The sequence below is a fragment of the Salmo salar genome, chromosome ssa10 (assembly GCF_905237065.1).
Source record: "Salmo salar chromosome ssa10, Ssal_v3.1, whole genome shotgun sequence".
NCBI classification, from domain to species: Eukaryota; Metazoa; Chordata; class Actinopteri; order Salmoniformes; family Salmonidae; genus Salmo; species Salmo salar.
The window spans coordinates 16,353,372-16,373,330 of record NC_059451.1 but is presented as its reverse complement, the minus strand read 5'-3'; the positions used below and the strand labels follow the sequence as shown (position 1 = coordinate 16,373,330).

The 19,959-nt window shown below is 41.8% G+C and overlaps 1 protein-coding gene across 1 annotated transcript in view; it reads left to right on the top strand.

The window, feature by feature from the left end:
- Positions 1–19,959, top strand: part of wdr18 (WD repeat domain 18) — a 97,453-nt gene that overhangs the window by 56,753 nt on the left and 20,741 nt on the right. The window contains exon 8 of the mRNA XM_014216070.2: positions 18,792–18,958. Coding sequence (XP_014071545.1) covers positions 18,792–18,958 — 167 coding nt within the window. The remainder of the gene's footprint in view (positions 1–18,791; positions 18,959–19,959) is intronic.

The window sequence follows — 19,959 nt, the reverse complement described above, 5'->3', positions numbered from 1 at the left end:
TATATTTTTGTTGTCTGGGTCTCTGTTTTTGATATATTTCTCAATGACTTTCTTAGATTTTTGCAGTAATTATCAAACTGTTTTTCATTATTATTATTTTTGGTTTGATCTTATTTTTCTTTAGATTAGCCAGTCTTCATTGCTGCAGAAGAATGTTAAGGCTAAAAGGTTGTCCATGAGAGATTGTATTTTTTAGCTTGTAAATGCTTTTGGGTAGATTTCTGTACTGTTTTCACTCCATTTATAGGCCTGTTTAGTACCATTATAAGTGGAAGAGGTTGTTGCTTCCCGGTAGGTGTTTATCCCCATGACTGGTAATAGTGTCTGGTTCTTCTGCTGTTCTAGCATTCATGTCTCCACAGACCAGTACGTTGCTTTGGGCCTGAAAGTGACTAATCTCCCCTTCTAGAATGGAGAAACTTTCGGGCTCCCGAGTGGTGCAGCGGTCTAAGGCACTGCATCTCACTACTAGAGGCGTCACTACAGTCCCTGGTTCGAATCCAGGCTGTATCACATCTGACTGTGATTGGGAGTCCCATAGGGCGGCGCACAATTTGCCCAGCGTCATCTGTGTTTGGCCGGGGTAGGCCATCATTGTAAAATAAGAATTTAACTGACTTGCCTAGTTAAATAAAGTTAAATAAAAAAAATTAAGTAGGGTGACTCTGAGTAGGGGGAATGCATGTGGCACAAAGGAAGATATTTTTATGTGTTAAGATAGCCTCCTTGTTGCTTTTTAACCAGATAAAGAATTCTCCTGTTTTGATCAATTCGATTTGAATTAGTTAGTTCAGATTTATACCATAGCATTCCCCCTGAGTCTCAGCCCTGTGTGATTCCTTTTAATTTGGTGGATGGTATGATTATCTCCCTATAACCTAGTGGACAGCCAGTGGAAACATCACCTCTGCACCATGTTTCCTGTAGTACTACAATATCAACATACATTTCTTTCAGGAAGTCTGGGTTTCTGCTCTTTAGCCCAAAAGCCAAATATATAATTTTTTTTATTGCCACATGCGCCGAATACAACAGGTGTTGACCTTACAGTGAAATGCTTACTTACAAGCCCTTAACTTATTGCTAGGCACCCCGCCAGCGGGACACCTGTCGACAGCTTCCGGTGAAATTGGAGGGCGTGCAATGCAAATAAATAATCATAAAAATTATGGATATTAAACATTTAGTTAAATACACGTGTCTCATATCGGTTAAAAGCTTAAATTATTGTTAATCTAACTGCACTGTCCGGTTTACAATAGGCTTTACAGCGAAAGCACGCCATGCGATTGTTTGAGGACGGAGCCCCACATCCACATATTTTTCCACCGGCACAGGCTTCATAAAATCACAAATAGCGATTTAAATATTCACTGTTTGAAAATCTTCCTCTGATTTGCAATCCAAAGGGTCCCAGCTACAACATTTAGTGTCGTTTTGTTAGATAAAATCCTTCTCTATATCACAAAAGGGCTGTTTATTTGGCGCCATCGATTTGAGTAATCCACTCATTCAACGTGCAGAGAAAGGAATCCAAAAAGCTAGCACTAAACTTTAAAACAAGTCAAAACACGTTTCTATTTAATCCACAGGTACCCTAAAATGTAATTAAACTAATATTTCATACGGAAAGAGGTATGTTCAATAGGAAAACGATATTAGCAGGTGCGCGTCCTCTTCGTTGCACACGCACAGTCTGATTTCCAACTCTGATTCCCAGTATTAAAACTCATAATTCTCCCTCGTTTTTGAAGAAACAAGCCTGAAACCTTGAACAAAGACTGTTGACATCTATTGGAAGCCATAGGAATTGCAATCTGGGAGCTGGATTTTGATATGCCCCTATACTTTCCATTGTAAGAGCATAGGCTCTCAATTTGTTTTCTTTTCTGGTTGGTTTTTCTTTGGATTTTCTCCTATCATATCTATTGTGTTATAGTCTCATACATTATTTTAACATTTCTACAATCTTCAAAGTGTTTTCTATCCAATGGTACCAATTATATGCATATCCTGGCTTCTGGGCCTGAGTAACAGGCAGTTTACTTTGGGCACGTCAGTCAGGCGTAAATTGAGAAAAAAGGACCCTAGTTAACCAACAATGCTTTAAAATAAGTGTTAAGTAAAAACAAAATACCAGCAGTAAAATAACAAGCGAGGCTATATACAGGGGGTACCGGTATAGAGTCAATGTCAGGGGGCACCGGTTAGTCGAGGTAATATGTATATGTATGTAGGTAGAGTTAAAGTGACCATGCATAGATAATAAACAGAGTGGCAGCAGCGTAAAAGAGGGGTCTGGGTAGCCCTTTGATTAGCTATTTTGGAGTCTTATGGCTTGGGGGTAGAAGCTGTTAAGAAGCCCCTTTTGGACCTTGACTTGGCGCTCCGGTACCGCTTGCCGTGCGGTAGCAAAGAGAACAGTCTATGACTAGTGTGGCTGGAGTCTTTGACAATTTTTAGGGCCTTCCTCTGACACTGCCTGGTATAGAGGTCCTGGATGGCAGGAAGCTTGGCCCCAGTGATGTACTGGGCCATACGCACTACTCTCTGTAGTTACTTGCGGTCAAAGGCCGAGCAGTTGCCATACCTGGCAGTGACGCAACCAGTCAGGATGCTCTCGATGGTGCAGCTGTAGAACTCTTTTCAGTCTCCTGAAAAGGACTTCAAGCCTTTGTAAATTCCAACATGCAACGTAAAAAGATTTCATAACTGTTTTTTTTTTACCTTCAAACCGAGAAACTCACAATCCAACAAGAACTAGTAAAATAGGACTTTTCAATTAACGTAAACTCTTATTATGCAAATATGATTCTCTCTCGCTCTCCTCTCCCGCTCTCTCTCTGGCTCACCCACTCAATCGCTTGGTTGCTTGCATGGTTTCTATCTCTCTTTTTCTTCCTCCCTCTTTTTCCTTTTTTGACATTCCTCTCTCGGTCTCTCGCCGTCTCGCTCTCCGTCTCTCGCCGTCTCGCTCTCCGTCTCTCGCCGTCTCGCTCTCCGTCTCTCGCCTTCTCGCTCTCCGTCTTTCGCGCTTCGTCTCGCTCTCCGTCTTTCGCGCTTCGTCTCTCACCGTTTCGCTCTTCGTCTCGTCGTTTCTCTCGTTTCACTCACCCCCGCCTCTCGCTCCCCCCTCTCTCGCCATCTCTCTTTTTTCTCTTTCTGTCTTTGTCTGTTTGTCTTTCTTTCTTCCCCACTTGAGATTTCCCATGATGCAAATGCATTATTCAATTACCTTGTTGGCTGAAAGACTAACAAAAATTGGGACATAAAGCTGTGCTCCTTCCAAACATGAAAGTAGAGCCGCAGTTTAATTTAATTTTTTTTATCTGGGCTTTCATGCTCAATGAGCATGGCAATTTAGCACACCACATCAAATGTTAAAGCTTGTATAGCAGAAGGCTGAGCCTGTCCAAGTGACTTCTGATAATACAATATTAATTCTCTCGTAGATTAATCTTCTTTTCTGCTGAACATCATGACAAGGTAAATAATGATCCAGCAGAAATGTTGATGCTGAATCTCAGATAAGACAGAACAAGGAGATACCTACCCACTGGCAATTTAGTTGAGAAAGCAGTTTGGTTTCCTGTCTCATGCAGGTGTTTTACATTTTTACTTTAAAGAGGAGCTAAACTCAAGCACCAACTCTAGTTGAAAATGGCCTGTGTAGCATCGATATAAGTCAATAATTTATTCTAATGTCAAAATGTACTAAAATTGTAAATAGCATAATTTTGGTCCCAAGGTCAGTATCTTCCAAATCTGATATTTGTGAGATTTCGAGAAACTGGAATGATCTTTGAGGGTTGGCTTTTGATTTCAATCATGCCCATGAACACAGAATGGGAACGGGGCTAGGGAGAATTGTCATGCACAGAAAAACCGCTGGGCTGATCGCACTCTATCCAATCGTAGCAGCAGAATCAACCTAGACAGTGACACAGACCTGCCCATTGTGCAGCACCTCTAACTTGTTTACATGAGACAACACATCGCCAATGTTATGTTTAAAGAACAATTGGCCCCTCAGCCCTTTTGTTAAGTGGCCACTTGCTGATATGTTTGACTGTGATCACTTGAGTCTGCCATTGTTTTAGGCAAAATGAGAATTCAATTGAGATGATGTACACTTGCCACTTGTAAATATTCCAAAATTAAAAAAAACTAACAAAAAAAAACATTTGCGAGCCTCTTGTGTCACTGCGCAACCTATTTTGTAACGTGATTCGCTATGAAACACTGCCAGACAGGCGCACACTCCAGACGCACACTCCGGTAATAGATAGAAAACAAAACAGTATCTCTGTACTCCAGAACAAAAAAAGCACTCATGCGCGTAGCCACTTGCCGGTGACTGATAAGCTGATTTATTCAACGTAGCTTCCCTACAAGCTAGCTTAATTGACTAACAGATGGAACTTAGCTAGCGAGTGATTTTGGGGACTGATTAACAGCGTGGAGCTTGTCCGTTATTTACGATAGTTGGACAGTTTGCTGATGAAGTTGTAGACATGTTCTCAGAAATCAGTCCATACTAACAGCATGTTTCTAAGCAGTTTTGGGTTAGCTAACCGCAGCAGCAAACTCAATACTGTATGCACTGAGTGGTTTTCATGCACATTTTCTAAATTGAGAAATACTGCTCTTTCATTCACAACACCATAGCTAGATGTAAAATTGTGCGACCAATGCCTCCTCGGCAAAAATGTCAAATCAAGGAAGGTGTAGTTATTTATCTTTTTTCAGGGCAAAGTAGCAGTGGCTATGTTGTTGCTACAGTGGCTAAAGAGTGACAAGCAAAATCTTCCAGGGTACGATATAGCGAATATAACACACCCACATCGAACCATACCCCCAAGATGCAAATTTAGTTGTTCTTAGTTTTTTTTATTGCTTTGGTACTATTTTCACAAGTATGTGGTGAATTTTCAAAACTTGTAACACGTCTTACATTCAAAACCTTTCATTGTGCGTTCATTTTGTTTGTAGACATCTTTCACCATACAACCATTGATCCAAAATATAACTTTACTGTGAAATATACACTACCGTTCAAAAGTTTGGGGTCACTTAGAAATGTCCTTGTTTTTGAAAGAAAAGCAAAAAAAATGTTTGCTTTCAGAAATACATTGTTAATGTTGTAAATGACTATTGTAGCTGGAAATGGCAGATTTTGTATGGAATATCTACATAGGTGTACAGAGGCCCATTATCAGCAATCATCACTCCTGTGTTCCAATGACACGTTGTGTTAGCTAATCCAAGTTTATCATTTTAAAAGGCTAATTGATCATTAGATAACACTTTTGCAATTATGTTAGCACAGCTGGAAACTTGTGATGATTAAAGAAGCAATAAAACTGGCCGCCTTTAGACTAGTTGAGTATCTGGAGCATCAGCATTTGTGGGTTCGATTACAGGCTCAAAATGGCTATAAACAAAGACCTTTCTTCTGAAACTCGTCAGTCTATTCTAGTTCTTAGAAATGAAAGCTATTCCCTGCGAGAAATTGCCAAGAAACTGAAGATCTCGTACAACGCTGTGTACTCCTCCCTTCATAGAACAGCGCAAACTGGCCCAAACCAGAATAGAAAGAAGAGTGGGAGGCCCCGGTGCACAACTGAGCAAGAGGACAAGTACATTAGTGTCTAGTTTGAGAAACAGATGCCTCACAAGTCCTCAGCTGGCAGCTTCATTTAAATAGTACTAGTAAAACACCAGCAACTTAATTTTAGATACATTTTTACTTTATAGGGGATGCGTTTCTTTAACAAAAGAGGAGAATCATATCAAAAGCAATGTGCGCATTGCGTTGTGAAAGGCAACTTTTTATATGAACCTGTGAAACATGTATTTCTAGATGAAACACTTATTTTAAGTTTGGTTAAAAAGTTACAGATTTTCTTTTATGTACTTAGTCAATTGAAAATGTGCTTAGTGTTTTGAAACAACAGCCTTATTGATTATCTGAATTTGAGTTTTGTACAGATTTTTGAAAATGTTCCACATAATTGTAAAAATTGCACCAGAGCGATAAAAACAAAACTAATAAGCAGCAGAAAAGCCCAGGCAAAATCTGTCACAAAAAGGTGGTTGTCGGCCAAGAGAATTGAGTCAACCATGTCAGAATTTCTTAAAATGGATTTAGACTCTGGCCGGTTTACCTCATCCCCCTCTCGCTCAATCTTATGTTAATTTAAACAGAAATTATTCAACAAATGTAACCGACTACCAAGAAGATATCCATCCAAGCTTTTTGTAGGCCTAGTTATGATTGTTAACCAATGGATGCCTTGTCTCAAGCCTTTGACTTTACATTTCACTCCCAGTACCTTATTAATTCTGCTCAGTAATGTTTGTTTTGGCTACACTATGCAAATGAGGACACTGCTTTTAATTACATTGACGTTTTGTCAGTTCACCCTCAATATCAGTGACGCGATGCCTCTTCAATCGTAAATAGAAGCAAATTCTTATGTATCCCAAGTGGTTTGTCAATCAGCGAATCGGTAATGCAGCCTCTGAGATTGACCTCCTGAGGTTAGCCAATGGAATTTAATCTCAGGAGCCCAGGAAGAAGTGTCTGAATGCAACTCCTCAAAGTGACAGGCCAAAGACGAGGGGAGCAGGCCGAGTGAAACGCGCTCAACTGAATAGTTTTGGGTCTCCAATTTCAGAGTGAAATGCCAGGCAGAGTTGCCAAGTCTATATGGCTGTGCACTTCCTAAGCAAAACTCTCCTTTGAGAGGGGATTTGGTATGCCAAGCGATTTAACAGTTAAAGGTTGCCTGCTCTGTGCATACGTCGGGGAGCGATAAATCAACACCCACCATGTTCTTTTCCTTTTTAACCTCCCTCCCCTGGCGTGAAATGACTCTGGCAGCAATCTGGGTGCGCTGATGAGGAATTACAGCTTCCCTCCCTCCCTCTGTCAATTTAGCTGCTGATGTAAAGATTTAAAGTGGGAGCGAAGATTAATGCTTTGACAAATTGGTGACTTCCCACCTTTTTGTCTTCCTGTGTCCACCCTGATAAGCTGAGACGACAGAGGTTGCCAAGGCCTGCTTCCACTATTGTAAGCACGCTATAGTTTTTGGTGGAGGAAAATGTAAGTCTTATAATAACTAAAACACTGCTATAAATGACATAGCTTTCAGTGTTACATCAATGCGGTGTGTAGTAGGCTATTTGTGAATTGCATAGGTCTAATATCAAAACTGAGAATTACTGGGACATGTTTGTGGTATTATGTTTACCGGGGTTGTACTGGTGGGTACAGGGCAGAATTGCAAGCCGTTTTGTCAAAGGCAGGAATCCAAAAGATTTACTGTGCCCACTAATTCCTTTGGGACTTTCCTCAATGTATGTTCAATCATGTAGCTGGAGCAAAAGGGGGTCTCTGTCTCACTGCCACATGTTTGTCCTACATGCCTGGCTGAACTGGCAAACACACTCTCGATCCCCCACCCCCTCTCCTTCTCTGCCCATTCGCTCCATTTCCCTACCTTCTTTTCCAACACTTTTTCTCATTCGTTCAGGTTATTTATTTTGTTGACCCTTTATCCTGAACCAAATATGATTTTATCACTTTTCCTCTTCTGGAACATCGCAACACAACAAATTTCAGCATAGTAGACCAGCCAACCTAAAAAAACTGCTTGCTTTTTTTTTTTTTTTTTTTTGCTTGTTACAGGTCGTCGTCCGTGCTAGATCAAACAATGATGGGATGAAGTTTGTCTGGATGTCATGTTAAATTAGGATTTTTAAGGCCATTTTCAAAGAATTAAAGGTCAAATATGGTGAAAATGGGCGTAATGGATTTTTTCTTTATTATACAGAAAATATGACAATTCATTTTTCACTACACTTCTGACCTGTAGCGCCACCAAAGACTATTCTCAGATGACATAGACCATCTGACAAAACTGCGGGAGACCCCACTCAACCAGGAAAACCTTACCTCGTAAAATGGTGACTATCTGAGCCAGTCCAACGCTCTAACCACTAAGCTACCTGTTGCCCTGTATGAGCAGCCAAAGGATAGTCAGATTGTGACCAAATTTACTGAACTTATCAATATAAATAGACTTTTGAACTACTGTATGATCATTCACATATTTGGATTATAGAATAAACATATTTATAGTTGCATTAAATCATGCATATACACAGAAAAAGCGTATTTTCCATCATTTTCGTGAAACTTGGGCATTGGCGAACTGAAATACCTTTCTCAGACGGTGTAGTTCTACTCTTGTGAACAACACACACTTTACCTTGTGAGGATCTGTCATTCTGGGGCAGAGATGTTGGAACAAAGGCGCCAAATGTGTAAATGCAATCAAAGTTGACATTCTTTAGGTAATGATATATTTCTGCCAAATTCACTGAATAAAACAATAAAATGTATGTACAGTACCAGTCCAAAGTAGTTCTATATTTTGACTATTTTCTACATTGTAGAATAATAGTGAAGACATCAAAACTATGAAATAAAACATATAGAATCATGTAGTAACCAAAAAAGTGTTAAACAAATCAAAATATATTTGAGATTCTTGAAAGTAGCCACCCTTTGCCTTTATGACAGCTTTGCACATTTTTTGTTATCGACATATCAGCATCTGGCTATTCATTACACTAGCTTGCTAGCTAGACTGGTGAGTGCTTTGTTAACTTTATTAGAAGTAGCCTACGTTTTGATAGGTGGAAAATGTGCGCAGCTATAGCCCCGATGCCCAGTGATCCCGTGGGCTGCTAACCTCGCTCTCTCGCGCGCTCTCTGCGCCTTGTTTGTGTGCTGTCCCTCCAATAATGTCTCGAATAATAGGCTAGCTGGTCCAAGGTGTTTTCTAGGCAGAGACCATGCCGTTTTTTAAGATGAGGCTGTGGGCAGCTAGCATTCATACCTTATGACTGTACACTCCCAGTCAGTAATCTTTTGGACGTATGGGAAGGCTTAGGGCTGTTACGATGACCGTATTACCATCAGGTCAATGCAATCAAATCAAACACTTCATGAGAGCCCTGGCATGGAGTTTGAGCGGGATAGGATCACCTGTTGTAAAACGAGAGCCAACTCCTCATAGCTGGTTGATGCATGGAATGAAATAAGTGTTCCTCTAAGCCCATGTTGCACAACATTTCTATAGGCTATGCAATTTCGTGAAAAAGTTTTGATGGCCTTTATTAAAAAGAGGAGGATCCCATCAGCTTTCTATAGGCTTACTATATTTATTTCTCAACTTTCCTTATATTAAGCACATTGTTTCCCTTTACAACTGGCGCAGCCTACCTGGCTGGCATGAAAATGAATCACTGGAAAAGTGTCTTCCATTCACTATTCAAGTGTTTTTTTTTTTACCCTGTCCCTGTTCCCAATGGTACATGATAATGGACCATTCTAAATCACACATTATTTAGTATATGTAAAAACAAGATTAAATTCAGAATAGTCTGATGGTTGAAAATATTATCACTTGTCAATGTTGCCCAGAGTGTGCAGACCAAGGCATGAAACAGCGCATGCATTCTTTTTTTCTTTATCGTATTCACATGCATCATGTCGCCTAGCCCATATATGTTTTGATAAGTGGCCAAATAACTCGTAAAGTAGCCTATAAGCCCAAGACTCCTGCAACACGGTTGGAGAGCCCATAGTCTACAGAGAGCCTAGTGAAACGTGTTCTTAGAAGCCTAGTCATTGCACAATCACATGTTAAAAAATATATATACTGCTCAAAAAAATAAAGGGAACACTTAAACAACACATCCTAGAACTGAATGAAAGAAATAATCTTATTAAATACTTTTTTCTTTACATAGTTGAATGTGCTGACAACAAAATCACACAAAAAGAATCAATGGAAATCCAATTTATCAACCCATGGAGGTCTGGATTTGGAGTCACACTCAAAATTAGTGGAAAACCACACTACAGGCTGATCCAACTTTGATGTAATGTCCTTAAAACAAGTCAAAATGAGGCTCAGTAGTGTGTGTGGCCTCCACGTGCCTGTATGACCTCCCTACAACGCCTGGGCATGCTCCTGATGAGGTGGCGGATGGTCTCCTGAGGGATCTCCTCCCAAACCTGGACTAAAGCATCCGCCAACTCCTGGACAGTCTGTGGTGCAACGTGGCGTTGGTGGATGGAGCGAGACATTATGTCCCAGATGTGCTCAATTGGATTCAGGTCTGGGGAACGGGCGGGCCAGTCCATAGCATCAATGCCTTCCTCTTGCAGGAACTGCTGACACACTCCAGCCACATGAGGTCTAGCATTGTCTTGCATTAGGTGGAACCCAGGGCCAACCGCACCAGCATATGGTCTCACAAGGGGTCTGAGGATCTCATCTCGGTACCTAATGGCAGTCAGGCTACCTCTGGCGAGCACATGGAGGGCTGTGCGGCCCCCCCCAAAGAAATGCCACCCCACACCATGACTGACCCACCGCCAAACCGGTCATGCTGGAGGATGTTGCAGGCAGCAGAACGTTCTCCACGGCATCTCCAGACTCTGTCACGTCTGTCACGTGCTCAGTGTGAACCTGCTTTCATCTGTGAAGAGCACAGGGCGCCAGTGGCGAATTTGCCAATCTTGGTGTTCTCTGGCAAATGCCAAACGTCCTGCACGGTGTTGGGCTGTAAGCACAACCCCCACCTGTGGACGTCGGGCCCTCATACCACCCTCATGGAGTCTGTTTCTGACCGTTTGAGCAGACGCATGCACATTTGTGGCCTGCAGGAGATCATTTTGCAGGGCTCTGGCAGTGCTCCTCCTGCTCCTCCTTGCACAAAGGCGGACGTAGCGGTCCTGCTGCTGGGTTGTTGCCCTCCTACGGCCTCCTCCACGTCTCCTGATGTACTGGCCTGTCTCCTGGTAGCGCCTCCATGCTCTGGACACTACGCTGACAGACACAGCAAACCTTCTTGCCACAGCTCGCATTGATGTGCCATCCTGGATGAGCTGCACTACCTGAGCCACTTGTGTGGGTTGTAGACTCCGTCTCATGCTACCACTAGAGTGAAAGCACCGCCAGCATTCAAAAGTGACCAAAACATCAGCCAGGAAGCATAGGAACTGAGAAGTGGTCTGTGGTCCCCACCTGCAGAACCACTCCTTTATTGGGGGTGTCTTGCTAATTGCCTATCATTTCCACCTGTTGTCTATTCCATTTGCACAACAGCATGTGCAATTTATTGTCAATCAGTGTTGCTTCCTAAGTGGACAGTTTGATTTCACAGAAGTGTGATTGACTTGGAGTTACATTGTGTTTAAGTGTTCCCTTTATTTTTTTGAGCAGTGTATAAATAGAGTTTTGAATATTATTAACACAGAGTACCCGCATGTGCGCATTCCCTCTGAAATCGTTTGATTGTAATATCCTTTCTATTTTATTCAGCTATGTTCAATTGTCTTACTATAAAATAATAGCACAGAAATTATAAGCAGATCTTGCCTGCTAAATGAACTAGTGTAGCCCACAGCCATATGGCATAGCCAGATCAGGGCCTATCATTAGGACTCAGAATATGCTATTCTGTTCTTCTGAAATAGGCTACATATTCTTCACATCATAATGTTTCTTTAGATCTACCTAAAATAAATTATAGATTTTTTTTGTGATGGCATAGGCTATATTAAATGGATTTATTAGACTTTTCAAAATGTAGATGTTCCAAAGGTCTGCATCAGTGGCGTGTAGGCTATGCATGGATGCCGGAGATGCTGAACGTATTTCTTTGAAATAACGGTCAATCACCATTTAGACTGGCAGTTATTTGCATGACCGCCACAGCCCTAGGTAGGCTTGTCCCCTAGATAGGCATTGAGTTCGACAGCTAACGGGTTCTATGTTGAATGAACAAGCACTGATCAATCCATCCCTGCCTCTCATGTTTTACATTACAAACGGCTGGTTATTATTATGATATTACAGCTGTGATGAATAAGCCAATACCTTGCAAATCACCTTGTCTATTTATCACGCTATCGAAAATGTTGTGACGTGTAATTTGATTGTCAGAACGTTTTGTTGCAAAATAATGTCACAGGATAGCTACATTGTCTAAAATGCTGAACATGTGTGCAATATTTGCAGTGCCAGTGCCATAGAGATGACACCGATATGTTCTATGGAAAATGCCCTCTGTGGTTCCCCTAGAGATCTGTCACAGAGCAATTGTTTCAGAATGCCTCTAAAAATGCACATAAAAAGGTGTTTTCAAAATGAGGCGAAATGAGATTGCTATTGGTTGTGAATAGGCTACCGGGTGGTTGAGTTTTGCAACAGTTTGCCCTGTTAAAATGTGTCATACACCCTTTTAACCTCTCTGGGCTAGGCGGGACGAATTCGTCCCACCTACGTAACAGCCACTTGCAGCCTGTGGCGCGATTTTCAAAACCTTAAAAATCCTATTACTTCAATTTCTCAAACATATGACTATTTTACAGCTATTTAAAGACAAGACTCTCGTTAATCTAACCACACTGTCCGATTTCAAAAAGGCTTTACAACGAAAGCAAAACATTAGATTATGTCAGCAGAGTACCAAGCCAGAAATAATCAGACACCCATTTTTCAAGCCAGCATATAATGTCACCAAAACCCAGAAGACAGCTAAATGCAGCACTCACCTTTGATGATCTTCATCAGATGACAACCCTAGGACATTATGTTATACAATACATGCATGTTTTGTTCAATCAAGTTCATATTTATATCAAAAAACAGCTTTTTACATTAGCATGTGACGTTCAGAACTAGCATACCCCCGCAAACTTCCGGGGAATTCGCTAACATTTTACTAAATTACTCACGATAAACGTTCACAAAAAGCATAACAATTATTTTAAGAATTATAGATACAGACCTCCTCTATGCACTTGATATGTCCGATTTTAAAATAGCTTTTGGTGAAAGCACATTTTGCAATATTCTAAGTACATAGCCCAGGCATCACGGGCTCGCTATTTAGACACCCGGCAAGTTTAGCACTCACCATAATCATATTTACTATTATAAAAGTTTCATTACCTTTTGTTGTCTTCGTCAGAATGCACTCCCAGGACTGCTACTTCAATAACAAATGTTGGTTTGGTCCAAAATAATCCATCGTTATATCCGAATAGCGGCGTTTTGTTCGTGCGTTCCAGACACTATCCGAAATGGTAAAGAAGTGTCGCGCGCATGGCGCAATTCGTGACAATAAAATTCTAAATATTCCATTACCGTACTTCGAAGCATGTCAACCGCTGTTTAAAATCAATTTTTACGCCATTTTTCTCGTAGAAAAGCGATAATATTCCGACAGGGAATCTCCTTTTCGGCAAACAGAGGAAAAAAATCACAAAGGCGGGGGCGGTCGGGTCACGCGCATAAGCCCAGAGTCCCTTGATTGGCCACTTGAGAAAGGCGATAATGTGTTTCAGCCTGGGGCTGGAATGACGACATTCTGTTTTTTCCCGGGCTCTGAGAGCCTATGGAAGACGTGGGAAGTGTCACGTTAGAGCAGAGATCCTTAGTAAAAGATAGAGATGGAAAAGAGGTTCAAGAAATGGTCAGACAGGCCACTTCCTGTAAAGGAATCTCTCAGGTTTTGACCTGCCATTTGAGTTCTGTTATACTCACAGACACCATTCAAACAGTTTTAGAAACTTTAGGGTGTTTTCTATCCATATGTAATAAGTATATGCATATTCTAGTTACTGGGTAGGAGTGGTAACCAGATTAAATCGGGTATGTTTTTTATCCAGCCGTGTCAATACTGCCCCCTAGCCCTAACAGGATAAGGAGTAGCATTAATCCTGGAGCGCTTTCCATTGGGTGTTTTATCTGCCCTCGATAGATTAGAATTACAGTGTCAGCTTGTGTACAGTCCACGCTCCCTCAACATGTCCATATTCTACTCATGAATAGTTTCTCTTTTCCGCTGGTGTTTATTTTTCAGTCTATGATGCTAACTAAGCGGGGCCAGTTAATTAGATTGCATGAGCCTACTGAGGGAACCTTTTGTTTTTATTGAGGTATTTGTCTTCTTGACTGCAACAATTTTACAGTGAAGCTCAGCCAACTACGCCAACGCACGACTGGCAATTTGTTCCAGTCGGCACTTTTTGGGTCTGTGTTTAGCGTCTCAAGAGACAGGAAGTTAATTTGCGTTTGCATATGCAATGCCGTTTGATGCTATATCCTACGTCAATTTCAATGATTCCATTTTTCTTTTCGATCTCTGACTCACTCTCTTTCTTTCACTGCCCCTCTCTCTAACCTCAGGGAATTACATGAGAATGGAATGTAGGATGGATAGCTGCAGACTGATTTAATCCTGCCAAAAAGTCAAGTCTTCTCATAAAGTTAGAATGGCTAACAATGTTTTGACCATTTTCACTCAAGTCAAGTGTGATGACTCCTGGGCTACAACACCCAAAGACTTATTCACGGAACTTGACAGATTACCCTGATTACCTTCTCTTACGATGCATCGGAGACAAAATGGATGTGCGTAGAGCGTACTCCACTGTGCGATACAGAGCTGATTAATGTCAACCTAATAGTGCGATGAGGGATGTTCCAAATGGATGTTGATGACCTAATGAAAAACAAACGTGGTGAAATGACTAATCTCGACTAATGAATGCTGGCCTCCAGCCAGCTAGGATGGACGAGATATAAGAAAGATATCTACGCTTTCAAGGACCAGTCAAGCACATCTGGTAGCCTAGTGGTTAGAGTGTTGGGCCAGTAACCAAAAGGTCGAACCAAAAGGTTCGAATCCCCAACCCTACAAGGTGAAACATTTTCTGTAAGTCGCTCTGAATATTATAGTGTTATTGAGTGACATGGACTACTACTGTATATACGAAACTCAGATCTATTGATTTATCAGTTTGGTCTGAGTTGTTTTCCTTTTAAACTGGGATTTTAAAGTTCGTCTTAATATCAAATTCACATGTTCTTTACGCTATTATAAAAATGTATTAAGGTTACAAGACAGCAAGTATGTCTGCCATACCTGATGTATCATACCTTTTTAGTGGGCATGGCCAATGGTGCGGTCTCCGATCTCAGATAACATTTTGTTTTAAAGCAAATTTCCTGCAAGTCTTCACATTTTGACATGGCTTATGCTGTGTTCTTATGCCATCTGAGTGACTCAAATAACAAAAGTTTTTTATTTTGGTGATTGTTAGTTCTCAAAGGTTATCTTATTTAAAAAAGATAGCTCCATTATATTTTCTACGTACTTTATATCTGGCTTTAGTCGTTTAAGTTTACCATCCCAATTATTATTATTTATTTTTTTAATCCGCAGCGGCCCACCGCTACTAAATAAATATAGGGGAAACACTGATGATAAACCAAAAATTATCGACACCGACCTTACCGATCACTTATCGCAAGCATTTTGCTGAAGTTATTCATTACGATAAGTAGCCTATACTAAAGCAATGTGAAATTTCTAATTAAATAAGTTTGCTAATATGGGTGCTTCTTAATGGGACCATTGATGGCTGCAACTATCAAACTAGTAGGGCTAGTTTAAAGGATAATTGTAAACTGTTGTGCACAATGTTATAAACGTATCGTTCTATTTATCGTTATCGCATCAATTCAGGCAATTTATCAACATATGGTTTTTATCCATATCGCCCAGCTCTATTTTGTATGTGGTATAAACCACATTATTGTGGGAGCACCTCCTCTAAGAGTATGATTTAGGCTGTTTGAAAAGGTTTGAATCCTAAGCAACCTGCCTACACAAGTTTGAAGTACAATACACCAACATACAGTGAGGGGAAAAAAGTATTTGATCCCCTGCTGATTTTGTACGTTTGCCCACTGACAAAGAAATGATCAGTCTATAATTTTAATGGTAGGTTTATTTGAACAGTGAGAGACAGAATAACAACAAAAAAATCCTGAAAAACGCATGTCAAAAATGTTATACATTTATTAGCATTTTAATGAGGGAAATAAGTATTTGACCCTCTCTCAATCAGAAAGATTTCTGGCTCCCAGGTGTCTTTTATACAGGTAACGTGCTGAGATTAGGAGCACACTCTTAAAGGGAGTGCTCCTAATCTCAGTTTGTTACCTGTATAAAAGACACCTGTCCACAGAAGCAATCAATCAATCAGATTCCAAACTCTCCACCATGGCCAAGACCAAAGAGCTCTCCAAGGATGTCAGGGACAAGATTGTAGACCTACACAAGGCTGGAATGGGCTACAAGACCATCGCCAAGCAGCTTGGTGAGAAGGTGACAACAGTTGGTGCGATTATTCGCAAATGGAAGAAACACAAAAGAACTGTCAATCTCCCTCGGCCTGGGGCTCCATGCAAGATCTCACCTCGTGGAGTTGCAATGATCATGAGAACGGTGAGGAATCAGCCCAGAACTACACGGGAGGATCTTGTCAATGATCTCAAGGCAGCTGGGACCGTAGTCACCAAGAAAACAATTGGTAACACACTACGCCGTGAAGGACTGAAATCCTGCAGCGCCCGCAAGGTCCCCCTGCTCAAGAAAGCACATATACATGCCCGTCTGAAGTTTGCCAATGAACATCTGAATGATTCAGAGGACAACTGGGTGAAAGTGTTGTGGTCAGATGAGACCAAAATGGAGCTCTTTGGCATCAACTCAACTCGCCGTGTTTGGAGGAGGAGGAATGCTGCCTATGTCCCCAAGAACACCATCCCCACCGTCAAACATGGAGGTGGAAACATTATGCTTTGGGGGTGTTTTTCTGCTAAGGGGACAGGACAACTTCACCGCATCAAAGGGACGATGGATGGGGCCATGTACCGTCAAATCCTGGGTGAGAACCTCCTTCCCTCAGCCAGGGCATTGAAAATGGGTCGTGGATGGGTATTCCAGCATGACAATGACCCAAAACACACAGCCAAGGCAACAAAGGAGTGGCTCAAGAAGAAGCACATTAAGGTCCTGGAGTGGCCTAGCCAGTCTCCAGACCTTAATCCCATAGAAAATCTGTGGAGGGAGCTGAAGGTCGAGTTGCCAAACGTCAGCCTCGAAACCTTAATGACTTGGAGAAGATCTGCAAAGAGGAGTAGGACAAAATCCCTCCTGAGATGTGTGCAAACCTGGTGGCCAACTACAAGAAACGTCTGACATCTGTGATTGCCAACAAGGGTTTTGCCACCAAGTACTAAGTCATGTTTTGCAGAGGGGTCAAATACTTATTTCCCTGAATTAAAATGCAAATCATTTTATAACATTTTTGACATGCGTTTTTCTGGATGTTTTTGTTGTTATTCTGTCTCTCACTGTTCAAATAAACCTACCATTAAAATTATAGACTGATCATTTCTTTGTCAGTGGGCAAATGTACAAAATCAGCAGGGGATCAAATACTTTTTTCCCTCACTGTAGCTACTGTAGTTGGTCAAAGTTGTGTGCTGGAAAACCTTGGTAGAGCATGGATGAAGTAGGCCTTGTGGGGCTCATGTTAATGTCCTTTCTTTTTCGGCTTCAGACCTGCCTATTTCTAAGTTAAAATGTAGCTTTTGTGTTTGATAATAGATAAACCCAGCCTAGGTTTATCATACATTTAGATCCATTCTAACTTAGTGTATTGCAACTCTATTTTAGCCTGGGCCTTTTTTTCTCTTTTGGTAATGTGGAAAAGGAGTCACCATAGGAGCTCAGTGGCGCAATGATTTGTGATTATGGTCCTCTCTGCGCTGAGATGGCTCTCACCTAAGGCCATCAGTTGGAATTAGTCTATGTCAGAGCCCCCATCGAATTTATATTCTCTCCATTAGTTTCTTGTGAACTAGCACTCGATTCGGGGCATGCAGAAGATACCTGGATGCCCATGCTGAAATCCCCCCCTCCCCGTCCAGCCGCCAATACCCTGGGGAAGATGTTTCTATCCTGGCGGACAGATGGGCAATTCGGATGATTTGATGGCCGCTTGTGGAAGACTGACAGTAATAGGCAAATAAAAGATTGTCTGTTTGAGTTTAAGCGCACTAAAGCTCATGTAAGTGTTAGCATCGTAAAAAAAAATATTGACAGGAAGTAGAAAGCAAAGCTCTGCCTTAAGTAAGGAAGGCCAGTCAAAGGGTTGTGGGCCGAGTAGAGATTTGTAGTTCAAGTCCTCGATTCCCCCCCTCTTTACTTTCATCTTTCCTCATTCCCTTCAGGCAGGTGAGGTTTGCAGGTTGGCGACGTGCCGCTTCGATTCCTTAGAAGCACTTCAACTTTCATGTAAAGGTTCACGATGTAGATGGCTTGCTGTTTGTATGGACGTAGTAGAAAACGACAGCTCATGCTTGCTTTCCAAAGCGCTTGACAGCACAAACTCATCAAAAGTACAGAAGCTTGGATCTATTTCGCCCCCATCACTGTAAGAAGCCTGGGTGCTCCTCGACCTTGGTGCGTTTTAAAAAAATAATAATAATAATAATAATCAACTCCTCAAAGCGAAGAGTGGGAGAGTGTTCTCTTAAGCTTTTTAATGGGAAACGAGAGCCGTGTTTTCCGGGTATCTCGTTACGCTCAGCATCAATGACACTGTTCAAAGTCTCTTGTAAAACTCTGACCATGCCCCAGTTATGGCGGATGTGAACACGGTGGGGGCAGGGAGGGAATGATGGAGCACATAAAGAAAACGTCTCCCCCACTTAGATAATTACAAGGGGGGGGGCTGAGGGTGTTCATGTTCATCTCTTTTTCTTTCCTGCTCTCCCTCCTTTCGCCAGTTTTGCCTGTGCCCTTCTCTCTCCTTACTCTTACTCCTCTCTCCCTCACAGGTCCAGTCACAAATGCCCTCATCATCCCTGCCCCTGCCAACATGTTCCTGCCTGACAGCCGCCCGGGCATCCTCCTGCCCCGCTTCAGCCGCCACCTCAACCCCTCAGAACAGGGCGAGGGCGTGGAGACCGGAGGAGTGTGCCTGCGCCTGGCCCCCCACACCCAGGTCATAATTTTTGGTTTATCATCAGTGTTTGCCCTATATTTATTTAGTAGTGGTGGGCCGCCATGGCTAAATCGTTGCCGCTGTGATTTTAAAAGGGAATGAGAAGGTAAGGTATTTAAATCTGAATTTGTTCGATGTTTGTCAGTTATAAGCAGCTGTCCCATCACTGATATCACAGGACAATCATGAGCACGACCTGGCAGTTTATTTACATACCTGGTGTCAATAACTCCTGCAATGAATCCATGCCTTGAGGGGATTAGAATTTAAGCATATGTATAGTAAGCATCTGTTTTTGCTTACTGTAGGTAACTTTACTTCTCCCCGTAACCACCCACTCTAAATGAATTGCTGCAATGTGGTGACGAGACAGCTGTTAGTGGCACACGTAATCCTGGCAGTGTCAAAATCCATTACACAAGGCTATATGAAATGGTAATGGAGGGGTCTTTGAATTACCTACCACCTGCCCACTCAGGGTTTCTACCCTTCGCTTACCACTGTGCTAGCCCAGTTTTTCCCCTCCTATCGCTCTCTCTCTCTCTCTCTCTCTCCCCCTTCCCTCGCTTTCTCATAGGTCGCTTATTTCCATAATGGCTAATCTCGGAGCTGCTGGGTTTATAGCTGTCGCTGTCGAGAAATGAGCTTTTCACCCGTGCTCCGAAAGCCAAAGAAACACAGAATTATTAGAAAAAAATATATTAATACTAATAGGATTTCCCAAAAAAACAACCGATATTGCCGTCGTGCCCCCGGGGCCGCGCCCGTCATCACTAAAAAACTATTTCTGTTCGTGCGCCGTGCTGCGTGCAAATTACACCGCAAACAATTCCAAATTATTACTTTTTAGTTTTCCTTGTTATTTGCTTTCTTCTGGCGTGTGTACATGGGTCTGTAGGTGTGTTTGTCTGTGTGCATGAGTGCCTGCACATGAATGTGTGTGCGAATGTGCTGCTACACTGCAGAAAGTGGAGAAGTCATTCCACTGTCACAAGTGTTGA